Genomic DNA, 22,766 nt, shown 5'->3' with positions numbered 1-22,766 from the left:
AAGAGCAGACATCTCCACAAATAAATGTATTTATGTAGATAAATGAGTCATTTGATTCTATGGATAACCCTGTCGAGTCTTCCACGTCACTCTTTGTTCCATTTAAAAGGTGAATTCAAAGTGCTTCTCTGGGTGCACCCGGCTCCCGCGGCCAGGAAACCCCAGTTTCCAGGAGTCACCACTCCCCGCTGTCCCAGAGTCCCTGCTACCCAGCGTCCAGGAGCCCCAGTCCCCAGTGACTAACCCTAACCCAGTCTGCTGTGCCCATGTTGTAGCCCCACTCTTTAATACTTGAGCTGCTGCAGTCAGCGACTCCTGAATTCCTGGCTCTACCAGCTCCCCCCGCCAGACTCCCAGCTGACAGTGTCTGCTCAGCCTTCTGTTTGCCTGTCTCCAGTTCTGCCTCCTGGCTTCCCACTGCCCAGCGCCCAGCACCCAGGTCTCACCTTTGTCTGGCTCCTGTCTTCTTGAGGGGTTCTGCCTCCATCTGCCTGTTCCACAGAGGGGTCCAGTCCCTGGTATCACGTACACACGTTAAAAGTTTTAGAACACTTCTGTCTGTTTTTCCAGTTTGAGTGAAATTCAAGCAGTTCAAGTCTTGTGACTGAAATGGTGCTTAGGTAAATGGTAAAGTGCCAGAGGCCAATAAAAAAGTATATCAATGTATGAAATGTATAAATATACATGAATAAATACGTTTCAGTTACCAAAAACAAAATGTACATTTCAGAGTTACCCAAAAATGACTTTCTCAGAGAACATGTAATGGGTTCACAACTGCTGTTCTCACAATTACTATAGGTGTCCCAGCTCTTGTGGGATACATACAAACCCTCAGTCTGTATACAAGCAGTGTTGGAACTGATTGTGTTATTACATCTTTAAGTTTATTTGGACATTATTGTACTGCAGGAAGTAGTGTTCATATCATAATGGTGAGAAAAAGGCCATTAATAAAGGGAGACAGACCATTACAACTCTCAAAAGTAGGTGTCATAGAAATGACACAGAAAGCTCAAGCATCAGAGTACAGTTTTCTACACCCTAAAAGGCACTTGGAAACTGAAGGAAATTGATAGGAAGAGTTCTGGCAGACCCAAAGAAGATGGTCTTGTTCTTGAGGCCTTGTGTTGTCATCCTTTGCAGATCCACCAGGTGGCACCATTGGTTTGAGGCAGAGAGTTGCAGACAAGGTACATTGGAGAGAGACAACGAACGCTCATTGCCTAACATTGGGTTGTTTTTAGCTCTCTCTTGCTGCCTTTGCCGCCACATGCGTGTCAACCATCTTGGCTGCCACACATGTGACTGTGACACATCAGTCTGGCAACAATGGAATTCAGGGTGTGATTCCAGCCCCTAAGACAGAAGTTGTGAAGATTTTCCTACCAGACATGAGTACAAGCAGCATCAAGCCTTTTCAGATGAAATACCCTGTGACCCTGTGTGCTGAGGAGAGAAACGTACCCCCCAAAATATCCATGATGCTTTGCTTATACATCAGAGAGTGGAGGACAGCTGGGAGACAGTGATACTAATTAAGAAAGGGGATTAAGAGAGTTTCTTGACACCTTCCCACAATAAAGCCTTACTTTTTCTCTTTTTAGACAGTCGGTACTGTACACCTGGTATTCAAGTAGGGTGGTTTGGGGTAATCTGGGACATTGGGTAATGTGGGGCACTTAAACTCCAGAGTGTTTTCTTCCCTGCTATGACAATGTATAGTCCACATAACTTTTACCCTAGGTTTAGCATTGATTTTTTGTGACTGAAATCACAAAAATTGAGTGTGGTGTCACAGAAAGATGAGAACATGCAAAACCTGTCCCAGATTACCCAAATTCACCCTACGGAGTTCTTAACAGGACAGCCGTCATCTGGTTTAGTATGTGAGGTAAGCGCGAGTGAGACTTCCTCTCTTTCAACCAGTTGTCCTTTACTGAATTTTTTGAGTTGTTTGCATTTCTCTACAGTTTCTGTGAATAGGTATACAAGTTGGGTTGTTTATTCTTACAACTTTTATTTTGTTAATTGTTACAATTCCCTCATGTCCCTTTAGTTATCTAGTTATTACATAAGCAGTAGTACTTTTTCACACCCATTAACTTCCAATTAGCTTTAGAATTGGTTTTACAGCAAGGTTTGGATGGAAGTATTCTAAGAGATGGTTGAATGTAGCCTTGGACTGAAGACTCAATTATCTCTAACAGCTTAGTTAATCCTCTGAGTCCTCTCGAAATCACATGCTCACCAAGCACAGTGAAGCCAAACACCCTCAGGTGCTTGTTGTCCTAGTTAATGAGTCTTATTTGCGGTCTGAAGGCTGTTACATCAATCCACTATGTTGCAAGAAGATGGCTTTGCTCCTCCATCCTGTAGATAACATTAGATCTAGCAAATATATTTGTGTTCTGAGCTATTTGTCTTTTTTTTCCATATCTCAATTTTTTTTTATATGTTAAAAATATATTTTGTTTTCAAGTCATAAGAAAGACGAAAACTCGAAAAGGTGTGAACACAAATCCAAATAAAAGGCACAACTATGATCCGCTCAAGGGTCCCCCGCTCTCTTATGTAGACGTTGCTGTGGGCATTTGATATTTTGATGAAACCTCAGGTGTGTTTGCGTTGATTCCACAAACTCTGCTTGTGTATAGGCTTCACAGGTTACTGGTGTCTGGGGAAAAATTGTCATTATCAATCAGTCAATCGAGCAAATGTATTTATGGAGCACTGTACCATTGATGTAAGTCACAAGGGTTTCTTTTGGGCAAACATTGAGGTTGTTTACCACACAAGAGGGAATGTAATTCATGTTTTCTGTACGCAAGTAGCCTGACTCAGCACATCATTATTTTATGTCACAACTTCCTGCCTTCAAGAGACAGTAATTATCCAGTAAAGACCTGGCTGATCACGCCATACTGAAAGTAGGCCACACCCCTCTGAGAACATACGCATTACATCAAGCTGTCAACTTCCCAAGTTGTGTTGTGAAAGAGAATACAATTCAAAAACAGAGACAATGGGTGTGACATATGACACACTGAGACTGCCTGCAAGAAGGGCTCATTGGCTTTTACTATTAGTGGGCCTTCTCTCTCCACTCCTGCCCTTTTCACGCCTCTCCTCCCCTGCTGTCTTTGCTCTCTTCCTTCCCTCTCCCTTTTGTTAAACCTTTGTCTCTTTATCTAGCATCTGTGAAAATACAAGGCTTAAGTTACTACCGATAAAGATCCGGGGGCTCCTATTGGTTCTGAACATAATGGGGTGTTCATGACAATAAATTCAAATGAGTGTGTCATAAGCATATGGAAGAGGGAAGGACAAATTGATAGGCCTTTTTCCCTGGGGCCACTTTCTGAGGTGGGGGAAGGTTGGAGATTGTGCCTAGGGTGTCTTAATTTAAGACTTTATGCACATCATTAGTATTATACATTCCTGCCTCTATCCCTCCAATGATGACTCTAATGTCATGAAACTTGGCTTGCATTGCTCAGGTGTTTTTATGACTGCAGCTGAGAGGCACTGAGTAAATCCTTGAATGTTTTCTCCATGTAGCAATTTATAGGGGGTGTTGACCGTCTCCATTATTTATACATAATCTCATGTTGATAAACTTCCATCTCAGTCTTGTCAATTTAAGTTGTCTAAATCACTGCATAGTTACTTCCTTTCACACAATCCCCTTTTGTACCTTCAGGTACTTGATTTGTTCAAGGGCCAGCCTAATCAGCCAGTTATGCCGTTATTCAACCCACACGGTTAAGCCAGTGATCTGACATTTTGTGGTCTCATTGCGCACAATTCTTTCATTAGTAACTGTGAAAGCTTTTCAGTAGTTTATGAAAATGTTTTTCACAAGACTACATGAGAGCATTGCAACTGTGTATATAAGCACACGTTGCTGGGATACACTCACCACTCTGCAGTTGCAGAAGTTCTTCCACAGGAATGGACAATGGAAACTTTTAAATTAACAACCTGTGTACCAATAGCTGGTTGGAATGAGGGATGACGTCAGTTTCCAGCATTTATGTCTTTTGAGGGTGAAAGGACAGAAAGAATGAGGCAGAACAGGTTACTTACTGGACTCTTGTTCTCTCAATCTGCTTTACCAACCAAACATCAGTACACCTTAAGAATACATTAACTGAATTTGAGACTCATATTAAGAACATCTACTTATTTAATCTTTCCATTAAAAGATAAAGCACTGTGTAGGCTATGTATATGCTTTTTAAAGATTAGAAATATTTTAATGATTGTTGTCAAACACATTATGTAGGCTAAATGGTAACATACTGGTTCACAAAATACAGAAATAGTCCTTTACAGTAATTGTCAGTGAGGAACAGTGTGAATTATACATAATGGGATGAAGCAAAGAGCTATAATGCTTGGGAATGTTTAATCAACCCCACCACAATGACTGGGTGGACAGAACAAACAAGACAGAATAATGTTGTATAAAGGTGCCTGAGAGGTGCTGGCTGAAAAGCTAACCAACCAGAATAAACATTGCATACTTCAAACGAGTTCAACCAGTTTGAGCCCATTGTAAATAAAGGTAAATAAAAAGTCCCTCTCTGTTAGTCATCCTCCAGGGACAAAGAGGCTGAGCTGGATTAGAAGGCCCGGCTGCTCCACAAGGCCACCAGGGCTGCGCCCAGGGCAGCTGTCAGGGGAAGCTGGATGGAGCTGGCTCCGTTGCAGCGGTCTGTGCTGCAGCAGGTCCTGGACACGGTGTAGCCAGCGCCCAGAATATTACCAGACGTGGTGGTGTTGCAGGACGAGGAGGCCAAGCACCCCTTGGTGTAGAGGTTGACGACTGATGAGACGTTGAACGCTGAAGGAACAGAAGGGAGGGTTAGGGATCAGTTAAGACTGAGGAGTGGACTGAGAGAACACATGAGAAGTCACAGATGCTTAACTAGATCAGTGACAATTTGGCATACACTGTAGAAAATGGATTATGAAAACAAGGTGTCGTTTGAATTTCTTGTTTAAGTTTGACATTTATTCGTATGACATCATCGTTTACGTCATTTCTTTGTACATTAAAAATGGGTTGTTTATTTGTTGAATGATTTCTATCTTGTTTAACTCGGTTGAATATGTTAGAGAAGTAATGCAAAGTCCCCTTACTTGCTTGGCCCTTGTAGCAGTTAGGCTCTGAGGCAGAGCATGTTGCCGTAGAACCCAAGAGACATGTGTTGAGGACCCCAACACTGCAGGTGTTACAGGTCAGAGACTCAGCTGGAAGGAGGACAGGAGTGGGGAAAGGGGGGGTGGGAGGAGGATAAAATCAAATTTTGAGCTGTGAGAACACAAAAGCTTGATGAAGAGACGTGAACCAATACACCTTTAGTCCTGATTCACCATGTTACCAACCAATCATTTTGTCTGTTTATGAGTAAGGTAACGTAATCCTTGAATTATCCATTGTTGACCAGCACTACTTGGTGACAGTGATGACTATGTGCGGGCTAAAGGAGGAAAGAGTCCTATAAAGTCTTTGGGATTACTATTTTTTATTCAGTGCAACTACATAATGAGACAATAGAAATTCACGTTCATCCCGCCAATAATTAGGAAGTTATTCAACTTTGCTTCAAAGCATTTCTCATTTATGAAATATTATTTTAAGTGATTCTTGATTTAAGGTCTTAACAGTAATGTAGAATTCGGAATAAGTAAAATTATATCATAAGGAATCTACCTAAAATAGTTGTTAAACCCTACTTGACCAGATGGAATACAGTGGAGTACAACTCACCCACAACAGCAAGAGCCACAACAGCCACACAGGCCCACAGAAATTTGTTCATCTTGATCCTGGTAGAAGTAGTATCAGCCAAGTAAAATAATCAACTGGTGTTCAGAGACTATCCCACAAGACCAAATGGATGGATTGGACAAAGTAAGACAGATTCAGAATGAGAAATCTGGTGGCCGCAACCTTCTATTTATCCTCAAGGTGTGGTTGGAGTTGGGTAAGATGGTGCTTATGGCCTTGATTTAAAGGTTCCATGATTGTTAGGTATTCTGAGAATGGCACGTGTTATGTTGAAAATTGATGTTCCTTGTCTGAGCTGCTGGTCATGGGTGTAGGACATTGAAAGGAATTCGACAACATAGGTGTGTTGACACCTCCAACAGGAAACCAACTGACACCATATTTGAAATTCGAAAAAGCTCTGCTTCTCTTTTAATGTAAAAAAAAGCGATGAGTTGCTACATTTTTTTTTACCTGTGTTGGGACTATGGTGATCTTTTATATATGCATGCCTTTGATAACTGTCTTCATATGGTGGACACAGCTTACCATGCTTCACTGCGGTTCTTTACAAATTGTAAAGCTCTGACTCACCACTGAGTTATACTCTCGGGTAGGATGGCCTGCTCGGGAGAGATGGTGGGCTTTGTCATTGGTACACTTTCCTTTATAAGGCAATCCTTGGTTTGCTCCCAAACTACCTTGAGTTTTTATCATGCAGAAAAGTGCCGGACAATACTCCTTGCGTTCTCAGGACTTCTTTATGCTCGCTGTCCAAAATGCCAGAATGGAAATGGGAAAAGGGGCTTTAATGTATTGTGCACCCTTATCATGGAATATGTTGCAGAATGATTTAAAACTCAAAGAACTGATACCACTTACTGCTTTTAAATCTAAAATGAAAGAAATAGAGGCAGGTTCCCAAAAATTTCGATGAATGTAAATTAACCAGGTTACGTGACTGACTTAACTTAAGGTTCTTTTAATTTATCTCATTCTGTGTTCTTCTGTCTTTAACTGTGTTTTTATGTTGCTGCCTGTCTTGGCCAAGTCTCCCTTGAAAAATAGATTTTTAATCTCAATGGGACTCCTGGTTAAATAAAGGTAAAAAAAAAAAAAAACTTTACAAAAAAACTGGTTGGTCTACATGGTCTGTAGATGTGTACACATCTCTTGGCACAAACCCATAGCAGCGGGAAGAGGCCATTTGCAAACAATACTTCTTTGGGTAGTGGGGATTTCAAAGGTGTTGCGAAAAGGCATGTGAAGCCTTTTCACAGTATTCAGATGAGGCTGGCAGCATATGATATATATACACGTGTGGACAGGAAATCTAATCAAATTGAATGTATGATGCTTTTAACAAACAAAATACCAAAGCTTTTACAGAGTCCCACAGATCAGTACCAATAACCTACCTAAACCCTCAGAGAAGACATGGTCCAACTCAAAGTCAGAGAAAAAAGGAAAAGGTCTTCGGAGGAGCAAATATAGTAAGTAGATCTTTCCTCCAGAGATGGTTGGCGATATCAGAAAGATGCAAGTCAGAGCTGAAGAAAATCTTCCCAACAAGTTATACAAATGAATAGTCAGCAAAGTCAAACACAGAGTTTACATTGCAGTTAATTAGCAATCTTCTTTTGAAACAATACAGAGACAGCATGGAGGAGCTGGGGCTGGTGGAAAGTGTCAGCAATTTCACAATTTGCAGGTACATAGCATTGCAGAAAGTGTCAGCATGTGTTCAGGTCTGTGAATGCATACAGTATTAATGCTGCAGGGGAAGGCCTGTGAGCTTCAGTTAACACACTAGTAGTCGATTTCATGAGTCTGACATCACACGCTGAGTGCAGCCCGAGGCCCCTGCCAGAACCAGCTTTGCCCAAATCAGAGCTATGATGCGTTTTTGATCCCAAACACCAAATGTATCTAATTAACTACAGTATCTCTCTTACTCGAGGTGAATTTGAGCTTTCTTTGACTTCTTTGTTTATACTGTCATTTCACTAACATGATAACAGGAAGAAAAAGCAAATTTCAAACAAGGATATATTTGTACAATTGTGTTTATTTTGATTTCATTCAAGTAAAGACAAGTGGATCCGTAATTACCTAAATTAAAAATATAAAATATAAAAGGCTTTAAAATATAGCATACAAGTACGTACCATTTCATCATACAAACACTTGATGAGAACATTTAGAAACAAGACAGAGTCCAGCTTACACCGTTGTTTTAAAATAGCCAGTGTCAGTTAACCATGGATACTTAGTGCTTTGCACTGGTCTTGAAGGTTGAAAGGCAAGATTAAAGCGATACTACACAGTCATTGATAACACTATTGTGTTCAAGCATTGTCTCATGAGTAGTCTAGGAGTACTGAAAAGAATGATTCTTGATTTTTGGGGTCTTCAATCTAGAATCAGACGCTCCCCCACACGGTGGCCATGGCCACGGCTCCCAGGGCCATTCCAAGGGACAGCTTGGAAGAGGGTGCGCCACTAAGGGTGACAGGGTTGCACTTGTCTACTTCGCAGCAAGAGATCTGAACCGTGTAGCTAGCTCCCAAGATGGTGCCATTAACGGTTTGGTTACAGGAGGTGGTGTCTTTCAGACAACCCTGGGTGTTGAAGCCACTGAAGCTACTGATGCCAGGGAAAGCTGGTGGACAAAGAGAAAAGCGTAAGAGAAAGGAGGGGGAGGGTTGGTTTGAAAAATGTGCATTAATTTCTGAAAAGGGGTCTATATTCTGGATGGTTGTGCTATGTGTGTGTAACGAATAGGATTTTGACTGCTGGTTAAGGGAAGATATACTTACAGGCTTTCCCCGTGTAGCAGGAGCTGCTGTTGGTTTCACAGGTGACCTGACCAGAGTTCACACAATACCCAAACAGACCCACGGTGCACTTATTACAGCTAAGGGAATCCGCTGCAAATCACATGAAGTCGTTGTAAGTTAAGACACATGGTCGGACCACACACCAACCATGGTACTCCGATTCATTTTACCAGGCAAGTCATTTAAGGACATTCTTATTTACTAAAACAGCAAGGCAAGATACCTTCTTGTAGGGATTAACTTTTTTTTTTTTACTGATACAATAAATGAAACATTGAGCATTGGGTGAGATGACGATTAAAATACTTAATCATTCAATTTCATGTGACAGGGATGCCCTTACCATTTACACCAAAAACAAACATCCTTCAAATTCTGAAGGATCATATAGATTTACCATTGTACATTTGTTTAAGTGAACTAACCCCATACAAGTGATGGATGTCCTAGACTTTAAATCTGAATGACTTACCACTTAAATTACTCCTAAAGATTTAATTTTTTTATACATTATGTATACATAAATGTACCTTACCCAGAACAAAGGACGCAATCACTGCAATGATTCCAAATACAATCCTTGCCATCTTGATATTTTCTTGTTTGCAAATAATCTTGTTGTGCTTGTTCACTTGTCAGGTGGGTGGATGAAATGACAGGCTGAGTGAGAAAGTAGTCTTGTCCACGTGTTTATATACTGCCAGAGGGGATGGTAGAGTAGGAGGTTCTTCTGGTGAGAAGACAACCTGAGAGTGATGTCAGTAGGAGAGGATTTTGAGACCACCCACCTAACATACAAGAAACCGGAAACTACAAAACACAGAAGTCCCAGACAAGCGTCCTAGAGGATCGCACTACCTGCATGTTTAGCATTAGTCTCAAACTGTAGAATCGCTCATTTCAAAATGAACCCCATGGACATTAAAATTCAGTTTCAGAAGACATGAAAAACCTGTTTGACCAACCAGCTGAGAAAGAAAGCAATGTTAGGCAGATCAGAAGGTATGACCCAAGTGGATAAATAACCACTAAAGAGGAGAGTTTCTTTTAAAAAGTTACATTTATTGAATTCTTTACATAGTTTTGAAAGACATCCATCAGTGACAAATTTCCCACTTAGAAGTTGAAACATTTCAGGAGGATGTGCACTTAAACAAGAAAGTAATTCCTGATTGTACCAGCCAGTATTATCCACACACCATTTTCAGTTAATCGGGAAAGACTCCCAGAAGATAAAAAAGACCAGTCTGGCTTTTGACATTTCTCTCCCAACCTTACAAGATAAATACAATCACAATATTATCTCATTAAACTTGCAGAATGGTCACTGAGAAACAAGCAGAAAGACGACAAGATCCAAAGTTAAATCAAGATATCGCAATCAACGGTCCTTTCTAGGAAAAGCTGGTCAATGCATTTATTAATCTTTTTAGAAATGATCAAACTGGAAATGCAGTTGCTAGTAAAAGCCCCACAAACGTATCAAGAGGTGAACTGGCAAAGTCATCAAGCTTCATTATCAATTAATGATCCAGTAATTCCTATAGGAAAAAAAAAAAACTTAAGAAAAACACGTTTTTTGCTTTTATCCTATCCCTGACAATTATGAGTCTAGAAAGTGAATCACTTATTCAATGTCTAGTTGTTGGCTGCATAGTAAAGCCTGGGCATATGGTAACAGGCAGTGGTGACCATTACTCTCTTACTCTTAAGTATGAAGTCATGTGTAAACAATGCCAGAAATGTTTGGTGGACAAAATGGTTCCTTGCCATGGCTCATTTCAATATTTCTGTCAGCATACAAAGCAATTCAACTCTCGATGAAGAAGTGAGGCAAAAGACTGAAACCTTCTGATATTGTATTGAACCCTGGTGTACTATTGCCTTCTGAACTCGAGTATCAGTGAGAAGTTTAGTTGGACAAACAGGTTAGACATGATGCTTTCCATAACAAAAGTACACAATACAAGAGTGTGACGCATATTTGCTCCGCATTTTAAAGTAAGCCTTTTAAACAAATATTTCCACAAAGGATACCTCGAGATGCAATCCTAAAGTAATTCATTACATAGAGCTAGAAGCAAGAGACAAAATGCCCTTAATTGTATTAGTTTGAGGAGAAATGATAAATACATAAGTTTCTTGGTAATCAATGAGAATTGTGTACAAGAAGGATATATCTTACTACCGTGTGTGTGTGTGTGTGTGTGTGTTGGAGGGGGGGTGCATTCATGCTCCCTACACCAGAACCTTGGTCACAAGGAAGCTGGTGAGGGTGAGGAGGGCCAGGGGAAAGGTATTGAGGTGAACCAAGTTGGAAGCAGTGTTACAAAGGTCAGATTCACAGCAGGTCTTGGTCACAGAGTAGACAGTGGCATTAGAGGTTCCAGGAAAATTGTAATTGGACGTCTTGTTGCATTCAGCCACAGCAAGACAGCCCTTACTCTTGATATCGATGGCAGATGCTGAAGAAAGGTTGAGACAGATCAAATCAAAAGATGCATGCCTGTTGCACTTGTGCAATTCAAATGAGGATATAGACAGCTGAACATTTGTGGCAACAATTTTGCTTATTAATACCTTATTTAACAGACATCATTAGGTCTGACTTACTAACTGTATATGGAAATGACTACAACCTGAAAAGGGACAGGTTGATATAAAGCCTTTCACTCCGTCAGCACAGCAGTAGACTGAGCTCTGAGTCACAAGGGACTTTAACAGGTGACTCAGACCAGACACAAAACAGTAATACGCATGACGTTTGCCATGCGGCTACCATATTTGCAGGCAGGATTCAATTTCCAAAGTAGGGGGAAGAGACGATTTGGGAAGCCAAGACACTGCCACAACCCTGACCTGTGCCAGGCATCCATGTTGGGGTCCTTACCTGCTTTTCCAATGCCACTGAAACAATGCTGGCCAACATCGCAGGTGATTTTGGAGGTTATACACAGGCTCCCTAGGCCAAATTCACACTTGTAGCATTGCAGAGCATGGCCTGGGATGAGAAACAAAGGAGCAGGGAACAAAACAAGTGTCCATTACTAGTCAGAAAGTCTATTAATTTTCACTAATCAACATTTGTCACATTATAGACTGTTAATCAACACAAAATGGGAAACCATGTACAGCAGTTATTTTTGACGACATTTCAATATTATTATTATTTTCTTGAGACCTATGTAGCTCACAATGTTGTCAAAAAGGGACAGCTTTGTCTGAAGTCAGATTTTTTGAAGCATTGGGTGGGGCTATGAGTGGCCTCAGAAGACTGGAGAAGCAGGAACACATGGAACGTGTCTGGGATCTTCCTCAGACCTTAATTTCAAAGGGGCTTCATGTCAAGGTCCCCAAGCTGCCTTGAAGGTAACCGTAGGCCTGAACTCCATGTTAATCCCTCTCATCACTACTACAGGAGGACAACCTGTATTTCAAGTCTGGTGCGACACAATCCAACCGCATCTGCCTTTTTTGTACAACATGAATCTCACGACACAGACCAGCTTGAGTTTGTGTTGTTGAAATTAAGCTACTATGGACAAAGAACAAATGATCTTCACTAATTAAACTGATAATGAAACGGTAACAATGAGAGGCAAAACAAAAAGGGGGGGTGGTCATAAAACAAACTACTGCTTGCCAACATCTTCCTCCAAAACTAGTTTCGGTCACACCCCAATTTAGTAAAAAAAATAATCAGTTTGACGAGCGCCACACCCACAAAGCATTGACTGACACACCAATCCCTAAAATCAAATGGAATTTCCCACAAGCAACAAAACAAGGGTTGCAACATCACCCTCCTAACACACCACACCCATTAAGCCTTACTACAGCTTTGACTGCATTACCTCACTCCAAGTCACTGTACTTTAAATGCAAGTGTTAAGTGTAAATGTCAAGTCTGACAGACGACACCGGTAGATTATTACTTGTCCTCAGTAGGTGACTGTTGGAAAGACCTGAACTTCACTGCTCCAAAAAACCTACTTGGTGAGTCTTCCTGGCACTCGTGACTTCCACACTAAAACCCCCACTTGACTGGTTGTGCCAACATACCAAGCTGCATTCCTGCTATGGCACATCATTTCCAAATGAAGGTTAGATGACTCAAGTGACTCCACAGGTTTTTGGGTACACAGAGGCTGGGAGCAGGATGAGTCACGCAGGGGCGGACTTAGGCAAGGTAGGCAACCGCTTGGGGCCCCCAGCTACCAGGGGGCCCCTAGATGCCAGGGGTGTCTACATAAAATTACTATATGATCCATAATAACTATAATAATACAAATCGATTAAAAGTCATAACCTTCCACAAAAGTATCAACTAAGATGCCAACAGAGCGTTTATTCCATTTGTGACAAACCAGGCTTCCCCTCCCACCCGATACTACTGTGGACTATTCCATCGATTGCAGCAACTGCGCAGCAAAGCACATCATTTTAGTTGGTTAATGTGAGACAGTTGAAGAGTGAATACAAAAACCAATTTGCTAAATGTAACCAAACTCGCCGAGCACAAAAGAAAGACAAAATAGGAGAGTAAACAAGTAATTGCCAAACTGAAACTACAGAAGGAAACTAAATTTTTCTCCGCTGGTATCCAATGATGCGGCAGCTAGCACAAGTGCTGATCAGTGAAGTTTGGCTAGCAACAGCAGCTAGGCTAGCTTGCTCGTAGCACAATTTACCGGGGTCAGCTTCTCCACGCAGGGCTCTAGACTGACACCAGATTTGGCATTGTTACTGATAATGATCGCCTCCAGCAAACTTTTGAATTAGCCATTTCCCCCTAAATAATTGTCAAGCTTATTTACGGTTTTTGGGGGCATATTTTCAGTAAACAGATGGTACTGTACTGTTTGAATTGCGATTCCATCTGAAATACTGCCGGTGATAATGTTGTTACAATAGCTTGTTTCAAAAGGGGTTCTTAATGAATTAATGCAATATGAGTAAGCTAAATGCTTGAAAATATCACTAGAAGGGAAAAAGTTGACAAAGTCAGAGGTTAGGAACATTTTCACCAGATTGCCCAATATCTTCATTTGATCCAACTTTTCAACTGAGGCTGCTATAGCTTATCAATATTATATATATTAATAATTATTATATGGATTGAAAAGAGTAGGAATAGGAGTTAAGAAGGCCCCATGCCCGTCTTCGCCTGGGGCCCCCAAATCACTAAATCCGCCACTGGTCACACAGTAACAAAGAGATGGACTGTTGCATCAAAGGCTTGTGAAATGTTTACCACAACAACAGCCACCTACTAAAACAGATGGGTTGTCTCATACGTGCAATTATTCTGAAACAGTATCACCCCCTTTGAGGAGAGAAGACATCTGAACATTCCTAATCGACACAAAGCTCGACAAGTCATTAGGTGTTATTTAATTACGCCAAAAAATTAAATATAGACATGAGTTTTGCTAATTAATTCTAAAATAACATGCTATTGTATGGTCATGCATGTCTTTTTACATTCGCATTTCGTACAATTGTTCATCAGAAATACTTTCCAAACAGGTTGTTCCCAATGGGATCACTTGTAAGTAAAGGTTAAAAATGATATACTGGTAAACTCTTCTTCCCCCCCCCAAAAAGCACAAATCTGCGTCAAATAGTAGGCTACAGACAGAGAATGTTTAATATGGGGAGAACTGCGACCAGAGCCTGTTTAAGGACAGCCTGGCCACTCCCTATGAAAGTAGCCTGGTCCTAACTAGACTCGTACGTTTCATTTGTACAGAGTCTGGCCTTGCTCCATTGACAAGTGTTGACTTTCTTGTAGGCGGGTACTCTGTTGAAGTTTAAAACGATTGGATCTGCCCAGAGCCACTCTGATCTGCCATAACCAATCGCTAGCGTTCACCTTAGCCAATTCCTTCACCACTACTATAAGAGCTTAGCCTGACGTTGTGATACTCATAATTCTTGTCAGAATATGAGTCTAATAACTCTCCGTTGGGCTGTGACTATGGGGCATGTTTAAACAGAACTCAAAACAAATGCCTCTTCGCTCAATTGGATAGACCTACAACCAATCATAGCAACGTAATATGTTATTTGTTGAAAACGAATTCAACCCAAGCGCTCTTTCGTGACGTTGTGGATTACGTTACTGTTGATCATCTGTCCATCATCGTATAAACCCCGCCCTGGCAATTTCATTGGTCCGCCCAGCTCCTGGTTTGTCCCCAATACAAGCCCCTCCAGACCCAACTTCCCGACCAAATTTGTGTTGTGGCGGGGCTAATTTGGGCTGGAAGCCAGGCTAATAAGAGCTAGCTGCCGTAGCTGGAAAAGTACACAGTTCCTGAACCCCGTTGGGAGGAGGGCCACAACATCATGGCCACCAACAAAACTCAGCAAAACTTGTTCTTGCTCTGGCTTCAGTATATAGATATTCGGCAGTGTTGCCACAACGGACCGAATGGCTTCGCTCGCATCTTTCTCCGCCGCCATTACGGAACTACAACACAAACCAGCGCACGACAAACGTCATCGTTCTCAGCCACTCCCTCTGTTCGCTGATTGGCCGGTTAAAATGAACCTGCAAAATCTGACTTGGTCAGACCAGAGAATGTCTAGTTTTGTATTTTGGCTTATTTAAACCAATTTATTCTACTCTAACTACTATTTAACGTTCACTCGTTTGACATTCCCGAGACAGCACCGCGCGCAGGTAGAATACTATACGTGTTGCCTTCCCGGTCTGGTAAAATTGATGCTAAATAAGTACTTTTTTTGACGAAAACTAGCTAGCTAGCACCAGCTATCGAACGAGTGAAAACGTTAAATAGTAGAGTAGAATAAACTGTTTTAAATAAGCCTTAATACAAAACTTCCTACCTAGTAACCAGTATAGAAACCATGACAGTTTCCTGCTAGCACGCGTAGATATCTCAGGAATTTAAGGTCGGCATAGCGACAGGCGCATCCTTGCTTCGGAACGGCATTGTGACGTCAGGTAGGACACTATTTGGCCTGACAGTACCCCTCAAAATCCACTTCTCAGGATATAATTTTTTGTCTTGTAATTTGAATTCTGAATTCGAAAGGGGAGGCAAAAATTATACACTGCTGGCTGTTAAATTTGTTTTAAAGTCGCCTTTCTGTTCTAAACAGCTTTTGAAAATGTCATTGACGTCATACACATCGTTCGACCAGAGCTACTGCTTTACGGCAAGCTCTGGTCACTTTTTTCTCTCAGGGCATCGACAACACAGCTGACAGGTTAGGCTCTCCCTGTCAATACACATGCTAGAAAGAGTTTTGGCTTGCTAATGTTGTTGCTAATGCTCTGACATTCTGGTTCCGCTGCGGATGCCATCAAGCGGGAGCTCTAGTCGTATCAGTCCTTCACTAACCAATCAGCATTCATTAGCCTAGCAGAATGCTGTGTTATGGGCAACAACATTTAAGAAATCAAAAGGACATAAGTACTCGTTCATTCAACTTTCGACCTATAATCCATGTTGAACACGCAAAAACTACAATCAAATCGGAGTTCTCAACGACAATCAGGCGAAAGAGACAAATTTAGCCGTTTAGCTCATAGACTCCCATTCAACATGCACTCGCTCGCGATCACCCCCAGTGAAACTCTGGTGGAACTGCAGCCAAATTCGGTACAATGGGGCTTAATGGGGAGTGGCAAGGCTCTCCTTAAACAGGCTCTGACTTGGGTGTGTAATTTTCAGCTTTTCAAATGCGCTCTTTTGTTCATTTACTGCCACCTACCGACTCTAATGCAAGGTAGGCTATTGTATAGAGGGGTTGGGCCCGGGGTGGGGTTAAGTGTTTAATATCAATCATAAGATGATTTATCCAACATACCCTGGTGGCTCACCGGGAAAGAGCCTAAGGCCAAACGGCAGCGGGCCGAGCCATTTACTGCATATCATCCCCACCCCAACCCTGCTTTACGGCATGCACAATTAAGGTATCCACAAGAGGGCATCGTGGTGTGTAATACTGGCAGACGCATAATGTCGTTTGAGATGGTTCAAAAAATGGTTCAGACGGCAACATCATGGGTCCATCAGACATAAGAGTTGACAATGTCAATAACATGAAAACGGATGTAAATTGGAGAAAGTCAGACATGTACATGTAGACTATAACCTTTCTACCTTAGACACAAAGCTCACTGACACTCGAGTAGTCTGTTGACCTTCTGAGTCACATTTTAAGACCTGTTAAAAGTAGGTTTAGGCCTAAAATACAGCTGGCATTTACCTCAGGCCGTAACACAAGCGTACCAAAATTGCACATCTGTAACCCCTGGTCCCACTGCTGTTCAGGCAAGTCACAAACCCACCTTACGTGTGGCCGATACCAAAAGATATAGGCTAGGCCAGCCTAGGCCTACTCCAACACAAACCAATTGACAAACCAAATTCCTTTCAGACATTTTGTCCGGTCGGTGTAGATGGAGGGATGTGATCGGTTGTTCCATTTTGCTGCAAAGCCCGTATTTTCCCCAACTGACCGGGAGACTTTGTCTGGGCTTTCTTTGCAACAACAATATTCAAAGGTCAAACATTTTCCGTTTTACCTACTCAGCTCGAAGACATCTAAACCACAAGTAGCATATTTAATCAAACATTAGGCAATGAAGTAGGTCTACAGGTTGTGACATGATTTGCAGGTTGGGTCTGTACCCAAGCTTAGGTGGGGTGAATTTGTGCTGCCTTCCCGAAAACAGTTTTGGCATATCGATTGGCATCCAAACTGGTCAGTAAATGTTTACTTTATAATTTCCCCCTAGTAGCATATCCCAAAAATACAATGGGTAACTATGATAACGGTTCAACGCTTAAAAACCAGTCGGACGACCAGCCAAAACCCTGATTTGAAATGTGCATGCCATATTGCCCAAAAACATTATGTAGGTTAGCCTGTATGGATAATCTAATTAAACCCCTCATTTACGCTGGCGACACAAATTCCATTCAGCCTATCTAGGTTAGCCTAAACCTGAAAGCAATAATTAAATATGAAAAGGTTTCTTCATCTTACCGACTGAAAACAATAGTCCGGCTGCGAAAATGCTGAGAAGAATTTTGTTCATTATGAAATGCAAACTATCTGTCTCGTCAACTCAAAAAGTTTCGTTAGTGTCTAAGTAGACCGTTAGACTGAAGTCATAGAACGAGTTTTGTCAACCGACCCGCTATTTATGATCTCCCTTCCCGTCGCTCTCCCAACGTCACCGTGATTCAATAGCCCTCAAAAATCCCACGCCCTGTCTCTCGCCCACCTGTTCTCGCAGGTGTAGCAAATTAGAGATATTGATTGAGGGATTTACTTAACCCACATACATTCACTTCACACAGTCCACTTATATTTTTGACCCCTTTGGAACAATATTGTTACCAGAGAGAAACCAGTGTTGGAGGATTTACTGTGATAATCTGTCTTTCACAGATTAAAATACCTGATTGAGTGTATAAGTATGTTTAGATTTGGCCTTTTTCATCTTTATCAATAGTTGGAGAGACAGGAATGCAGGGAGAGAGAGGGGCAAGACCTGCAAGAAATTGCCTCATTCAAATCCGGACACCTGCATTAGGTATAAGTCTTAATGGAACAAGCCATTAACAAATGAGCTACCAGGGTTCCCCAGCATTTCCATATTTGGACTAGATTTTCCATGAGACCCTGTCAAATCTCTACCTAAAATAAATTTGGGGTACTGATTGTGTTTGAGTAAAATCTATACAGTAATTTCCCTGATACTTAAAACAGAGTTGTAAATTCTGGACTGATTTTCAAAATTATATATTACCTTAACACAGGTTACTACAATATTCATCATCCCTTATGACATTGTAAAGGGTGAGAAGAGCGTCACTCAAACGAATACACATACCTTAAAAAGGAGTTGCATAGTGCTGAACCTGAGACTTGTCAGAACAGATCCCTCAGTGCCAGAAGTCAAGCACAATTGTTCCAATACTAGGAAAGTCTTGAGCTGAAATCAGATGATGCAGTCTCCTGTTTTCAGACAAGTCTAGTCTTGCAATATTAAGTATATATCTGTAACTATGGCAAGAGTCTCGTTTGTATTAGTCAGGCCTGCAAGTTGACTTTCAAGACAAAATACAAAACAAGTGAACTTCTATGAGAGAGTATAGGAGAGTTCGGTCAAGACAATCACGTGTTAGATTTGAGCATTTATTGTTACATGACATGGACCTGTAGGTTTGACTTTGGCGGAGTGGATGATCTAAGGGAAGCACTCGCTGTCTCCTCGATTCAACACATACATAAATGACATATGCTGAGCTTAAATAAGTGAAACTTCCTAAATATACAGATAGCAATAAATAATACACTATACTAACCCGTAAATGCACATAAAACCTATTCCAACCCTATACCCTATTCTAACCTAAGTTGAGTACAGTACAATAGTGCAAAATTGCAGATCAGTGACTACGTCAATGACCATCCAGGAGCCTGATGGCGGCACAGTGAGGTACAGTAGTGCAATGTTACTGATAGTGCAACCAGTAGCTGAAAGTGACAGTGTATAAGTGACTAGTGTGCAGTAAATCAATGTCCATATCAGTGTCCATTCAGAAACCTGATGGCCCTTGGGTAGAAACTGTTGTCCAGTCTGCGTGTGTGCGACCGGATGCTGCGGTAACGCCTGCCAGAAGGCAACGGGGTAAAGAGACTGAGGATGGGTGGGAACAGTCTCTTAGAATCCTGCCGGCTTTCCTTAGGCAACGTGTATGGTAGGTGTCCTGTAGGGCTGGGAGCTTCCTGCCGATGATGAACTCAGCAGAACGGACCACACTTCGTAGGGCCTTGCGGTCCCTGTCTGTGCAGCTCCCATACCACACTGTAATACAACCAGTCAGAATGCTCTCTATAGTGCATTGTGAGTGTGTGTGCGTATCCGCACAGCCTTTTAATGCATCTTATCAGACGTGGTCTAATGGGCTTGTGCTGGCTAACACAGGTGTGGTAATGAGCGGATGACGTGCGCTGCCCGATTGCCCTGCCTGAACTAGCTGCACTTATGAAAAGCAAATATGCAAAGATTATCTTCAAAAACCTGTGTTATTTGTTCAGTCATTACCTTGAGTATGTATTTTAGATGTACACTAATTCTAAATTCTCTGACACATTTTTCTACTGTAGTAAACTATTGACATTGTCTAGAAACAACTCTCAACTGTTCTGTTCACCTTCACACTATGTGAAGATGAGACAAAGTCACAACTACAAACACTCAGGGGCGGTTCTACACGGGGGCCTACAGGGGCCAGTGCCCCTTTAACAATGTCCCTGGCCCCCCTGTGGCCCCCCTGTGGCCTTTTTTTTTTACGTTGTTCTTCTAGTAGTCATCATGAAATGAGGAAGGGACATTGCAGCCTTTTTTTGCCCCAGTAAATTAAAAAAAGTAAGAGAAACATATCAAGGTATTGAGAGAGCTGAGGAGCGGGAAGAGGGAGAGCCAGAGCCATTTGTATGATTTTTATGTAAAGCAAAATTTAAGTATTTAATGTTTAAATATCATTTGTTTCCATTTTTTTTAAACACTGATTAAACACTGGCCACACCTTGCCCCCCCCCCCCCCCCTCCACAGTAAAATGTGAAATTTGAACCCTAACCCTAAGGAACAGTTTCCACAGGTTTATTTTACAGCCATGAATTGGATAGCTCTCAATGAAATCTGTACCCATTTCTATGTAGGATTAAAGTGTATTAATATATAAATCTGTTTTTTTATGCTTTGTCCTATTTCTCGCATGTAGAAACTAACCATTGAGGGTTTATCCATGTCTGTCTGACAAAGGAAGACATCAAACATTGTAAACAATTTGGTATCTGACATTTAAATGGTTCTGGAACCTCTCCTCCAATGATTCCTTGAGCAGCCTATAAAATAACCTTCAAAGTAATTAAGATGTATGTGTTCATGATCAAAATGTAGTCCGTAATTGATATTTATATGCTTCAGTATGAAATGCAAAGGTAATAGGAAACTTGTTATCTATCATATTTAAATCATGAGGTCTGTTATTGAAATTACTTTCTGCCTAAACAATATTTCTCTAGCTGTGTAAGCCAGTTGAATTTATTCAGTTATACCTTTGTAATCTTATTCTGTACAACCCCAATGTACCCTTCATTCAATAAATATATATATTAAGAATTTATTCAGTTATCTCCTAACTAAATCACCTGTGCCTTTCCATTCAGCAGATCAAGCAATGCTCACCAATTATTCACCAATCATTAGAATAGTAGTCAGTTGTGTGTGTGGTGCAAAAGGACCCTAGACTTCTACTTTCTAGTCCATTTTTTTATCTAAACCATTTGCACGAAAAAAAAACTTTTTTTAAATCATATTTCCTTGTCAGATGTGTGAGATCTGTGGCTGCCCTTGTGCAGCTCTCAATCTGCTTGTTTGAATAGACCTCCATTAATAACTGCGCTGTGTAACACTACCTTTCTAGGACACATGGATGAGGATTGAAACCCACTATCTCTCCTCAATAGAGAATAAATATAAGGAAATCAAGACTTGTCACAAAAATGGGGTGACAATGGCTGGAATGGTTGGGTTGTTGAGTGTGGTGTGTAGCCAAGAGAACGATGTTGTTTGCTGCTCCTAAGGGTGTGGCTGATAAAATTTCACATGACTATGAGTAACAGGCATTCTGTAATTAAGACTAGGACAGTCTGACACTTACTGTCCCTTACTCACTGTATGGCATTAGGGTTTTCCATATTCCAGGTTGTGTACAACCACCCTTCCACACATTTCCATATACATATAGACACCACAAAAGCACTTTGTGTACTTTCACATTATTTATTCTTACATTTAGCAGACGCTCTTATCCAGAGCGACTTACAGTAAGTACAGGGACATTCCCCCCGAGGCAAGTAGGGTGAAGTGTCTTGCCCAAGGACACAACGTCATTTGGCAAAGCCAAGAATCGAACTGGCGACCATCAGATTACCAGCCCGATTCCCTCACCGTCCAGCCATCTGACTCCCTTACACTCCCTGATTTCACTCCCTGATTTCCCTTATTATTTGAATAAAACAATTCAGTGAAAGAACAAATTCCATATCCAAAGACACATATTATCTCAAATATTATTTAAGAGGGCGTCGCCCAGAGAGTGTACACTTCAACCACTTCTGCACAAACACAAGTTTTTGGTATTTGTTAATGGGAGACTAAGAGCAAACTTGAGTTTCCCTGTGAGACCAGGGATCCGATTGGGGAAGAGATGTTTCAAGGGAGGGAGAGAGGGATTAAAGAAGGAACAGAATCTAGTCTTAATGTTGGGGCTTGAAGTTATGAGACAAAAAAGGACTCCTCCCCCACTCGCTCCTCCCTGCCTCACCTCTTGTACTCTATGGAAAGTAACATGGTTACTGCTCCCTTGAAAACAAGTTGAATTTAGAACAAGTATATGTGACTTTTTTTTGTGTGTCATTACATCACAACTCGTCAACAACTATAATTATGGAGATGAGAACAAAAGGCGGGGGGGGGGGGTTGAATTTTGTCTTTATCACATGGTAAATGTATATAGAATTATGTCTTAAATTAGAATTATGAATTATTGTTTGAACATTTTTAAATGTTAAAATAGAGCAATATTTATTCTGTGGGCCATTTGGCAGTATCACATGGAATGCCTCTGTGGCCACACCCTGAACAACTGCCATTGACTCCTCTCTCCCCCTCCAGAAAACTGGTTCTTTTCCTAAGTAGCTCCACGGTTTACCCCACAAATCTTAACCGTTTGGTCTGTCCTAACAGATCATGTTACCCAGCTTCCTCACCTTTAGGACACTGCAGTTTCATCTGTCTTGTTTTAAGTTCCCAGACAATACTTTCAACCAGAGACTGACTGTCTGGTTCTCTTTATGTCCATACATTTGGCTTGTTCTCTGCTGCAACCTGTTGTTGATACGGCAAATATTTCAATACTGAAGAAAACTCTAAGCATTTTTTCTTAAGAAATAGATGGTAACAGTCTTTTTAGAATATCATTGCAGTTGTACTTTTGGCTCTGTTGTTGTTCTAACTTCATCTACTGGAATTATGATAAATGTCAGTGTTATAAAACAACTGTGACAGTGTATGTCATACTTCTTT

At 41.2% G+C, this 22,766-nt stretch overlaps 3 protein-coding genes across 3 annotated transcripts; all 3 read right to left on the bottom strand.

Annotated features, from left to right (window-relative positions):
• Positions 1–4,085: 4,085 nt before the first annotated feature.
• On the bottom strand, positions 4,086–5,979 carry LOC146295293 (uncharacterized). Its single transcript, XM_084695871.1, has 3 exons — positions 5,780–5,979; positions 5,149–5,259; positions 4,086–4,849 (listed from the first exon to the last, which is right to left on the bottom strand). Exons 1-3 carry the CDS (start codon positions 5,829–5,831, stop codon positions 4,629–4,631), a joined length of 384 nt encoding a protein of 127 aa, XP_084551997.1. The 5' UTR covers positions 5,832–5,979; the 3' UTR covers positions 4,086–4,628.
• A 1,850-nt stretch (positions 5,980–7,829) lies between these two features.
• Positions 7,830–9,297, bottom strand: LOC146295292 (uncharacterized). Its single transcript, XM_084696119.1, has 3 exons — positions 9,155–9,297; positions 8,599–8,709; positions 7,830–8,441 (listed from the first exon to the last, which is right to left on the bottom strand). The coding sequence occupies exons 1-3, from the start codon at positions 9,204–9,206 to the stop codon at positions 8,203–8,205; spliced, it is 402 nt and encodes a 133-aa protein (XP_084552245.1). The 5' UTR covers positions 9,207–9,297; the 3' UTR covers positions 7,830–8,202.
• A 363-nt stretch (positions 9,298–9,660) lies between these two features.
• LOC146295291 (prostate stem cell antigen-like) lies at positions 9,661–17,840 on the bottom strand. Its single transcript, XM_084696120.1, has 3 exons — positions 17,647–17,840; positions 11,510–11,620; positions 9,661–11,084 (listed from the first exon to the last, which is right to left on the bottom strand). The coding sequence occupies exons 1-3, from the start codon at positions 17,696–17,698 to the stop codon at positions 10,858–10,860; spliced, it is 390 nt and encodes a 129-aa protein (XP_084552246.1). The 5' UTR covers positions 17,699–17,840; the 3' UTR covers positions 9,661–10,857.
• Positions 17,841–22,766: the final 4,926 nt, after the last annotated feature.

Source organism: Hypomesus nipponensis, chromosome 4, assembly GCF_054491055.1.
Source record: "Hypomesus nipponensis isolate SF chromosome 4, ASM5449105v1, whole genome shotgun sequence".
Classification (NCBI taxonomy): domain Eukaryota; kingdom Metazoa; phylum Chordata; class Actinopteri; order Osmeriformes; family Osmeridae; genus Hypomesus; species Hypomesus nipponensis.
Note: the sequence above shows the minus strand (reverse complement) of the source record. Positions and strands in the feature narration are given on the sequence as shown.

Bases quoted from the DNA above. Each gene is read 5' to 3' on its own strand.
- LOC146295292 (XM_084696119.1), bottom strand. From the start codon at position 9,206: ATGGCAAGGATTGTATTTGGAATCATTGCAGTGATTGCGTCCTTTGTT. The intron at 8,710-9,154 runs GTAAGGTACATT...TGTGATTTGCAG, and splicing joins GATTGCGTCCTTTGTTCTGG to CGGATTCCCTTAGCTGTAAT. The intron at 8,442-8,598 runs GTAAGTATATCT...TTTGTCCACCAG, and splicing joins CTGCTACACGGGGAAAGCCT to CTTTCCCTGGCATCAGTAGC.
- LOC146295291 (XM_084696120.1), bottom strand. From the start codon at position 17,698: ATGAACAAAATTCTTCTCAGCATTTTCGCAGCCGGACTATTGTTTTCA. The intron at 11,621-17,646 runs GTAAGATGAAGA...TTCTCATCCCAG, and splicing joins CGGACTATTGTTTTCAGTCG to GCCATGCTCTGCAATGCTAC. The intron at 11,085-11,509 runs GTAAGGACCCCA...ACCTTTCTTCAG, and splicing joins CAGTGGCATTGGAAAAGCAG to CATCTGCCATCGATATCAAG.
- LOC146295293 (XM_084695871.1), bottom strand. From the start codon at position 5,831: ATGAACAAATTTCTGTGGGCCTGTGTGGCTGTTGTGGCTCTTGCTGTT. The intron at 5,260-5,779 runs GTGAGTTGTACT...TCCTCCTTCCAG, and splicing joins TGTGGCTCTTGCTGTTGTGG to CTGAGTCTCTGACCTGTAAC. The intron at 4,850-5,148 runs GTAAGGGGACTT...CTGTTCCTTCAG, and splicing joins CTGCTACAAGGGCCAAGCAA to CGTTCAACGTCTCATCAGTC.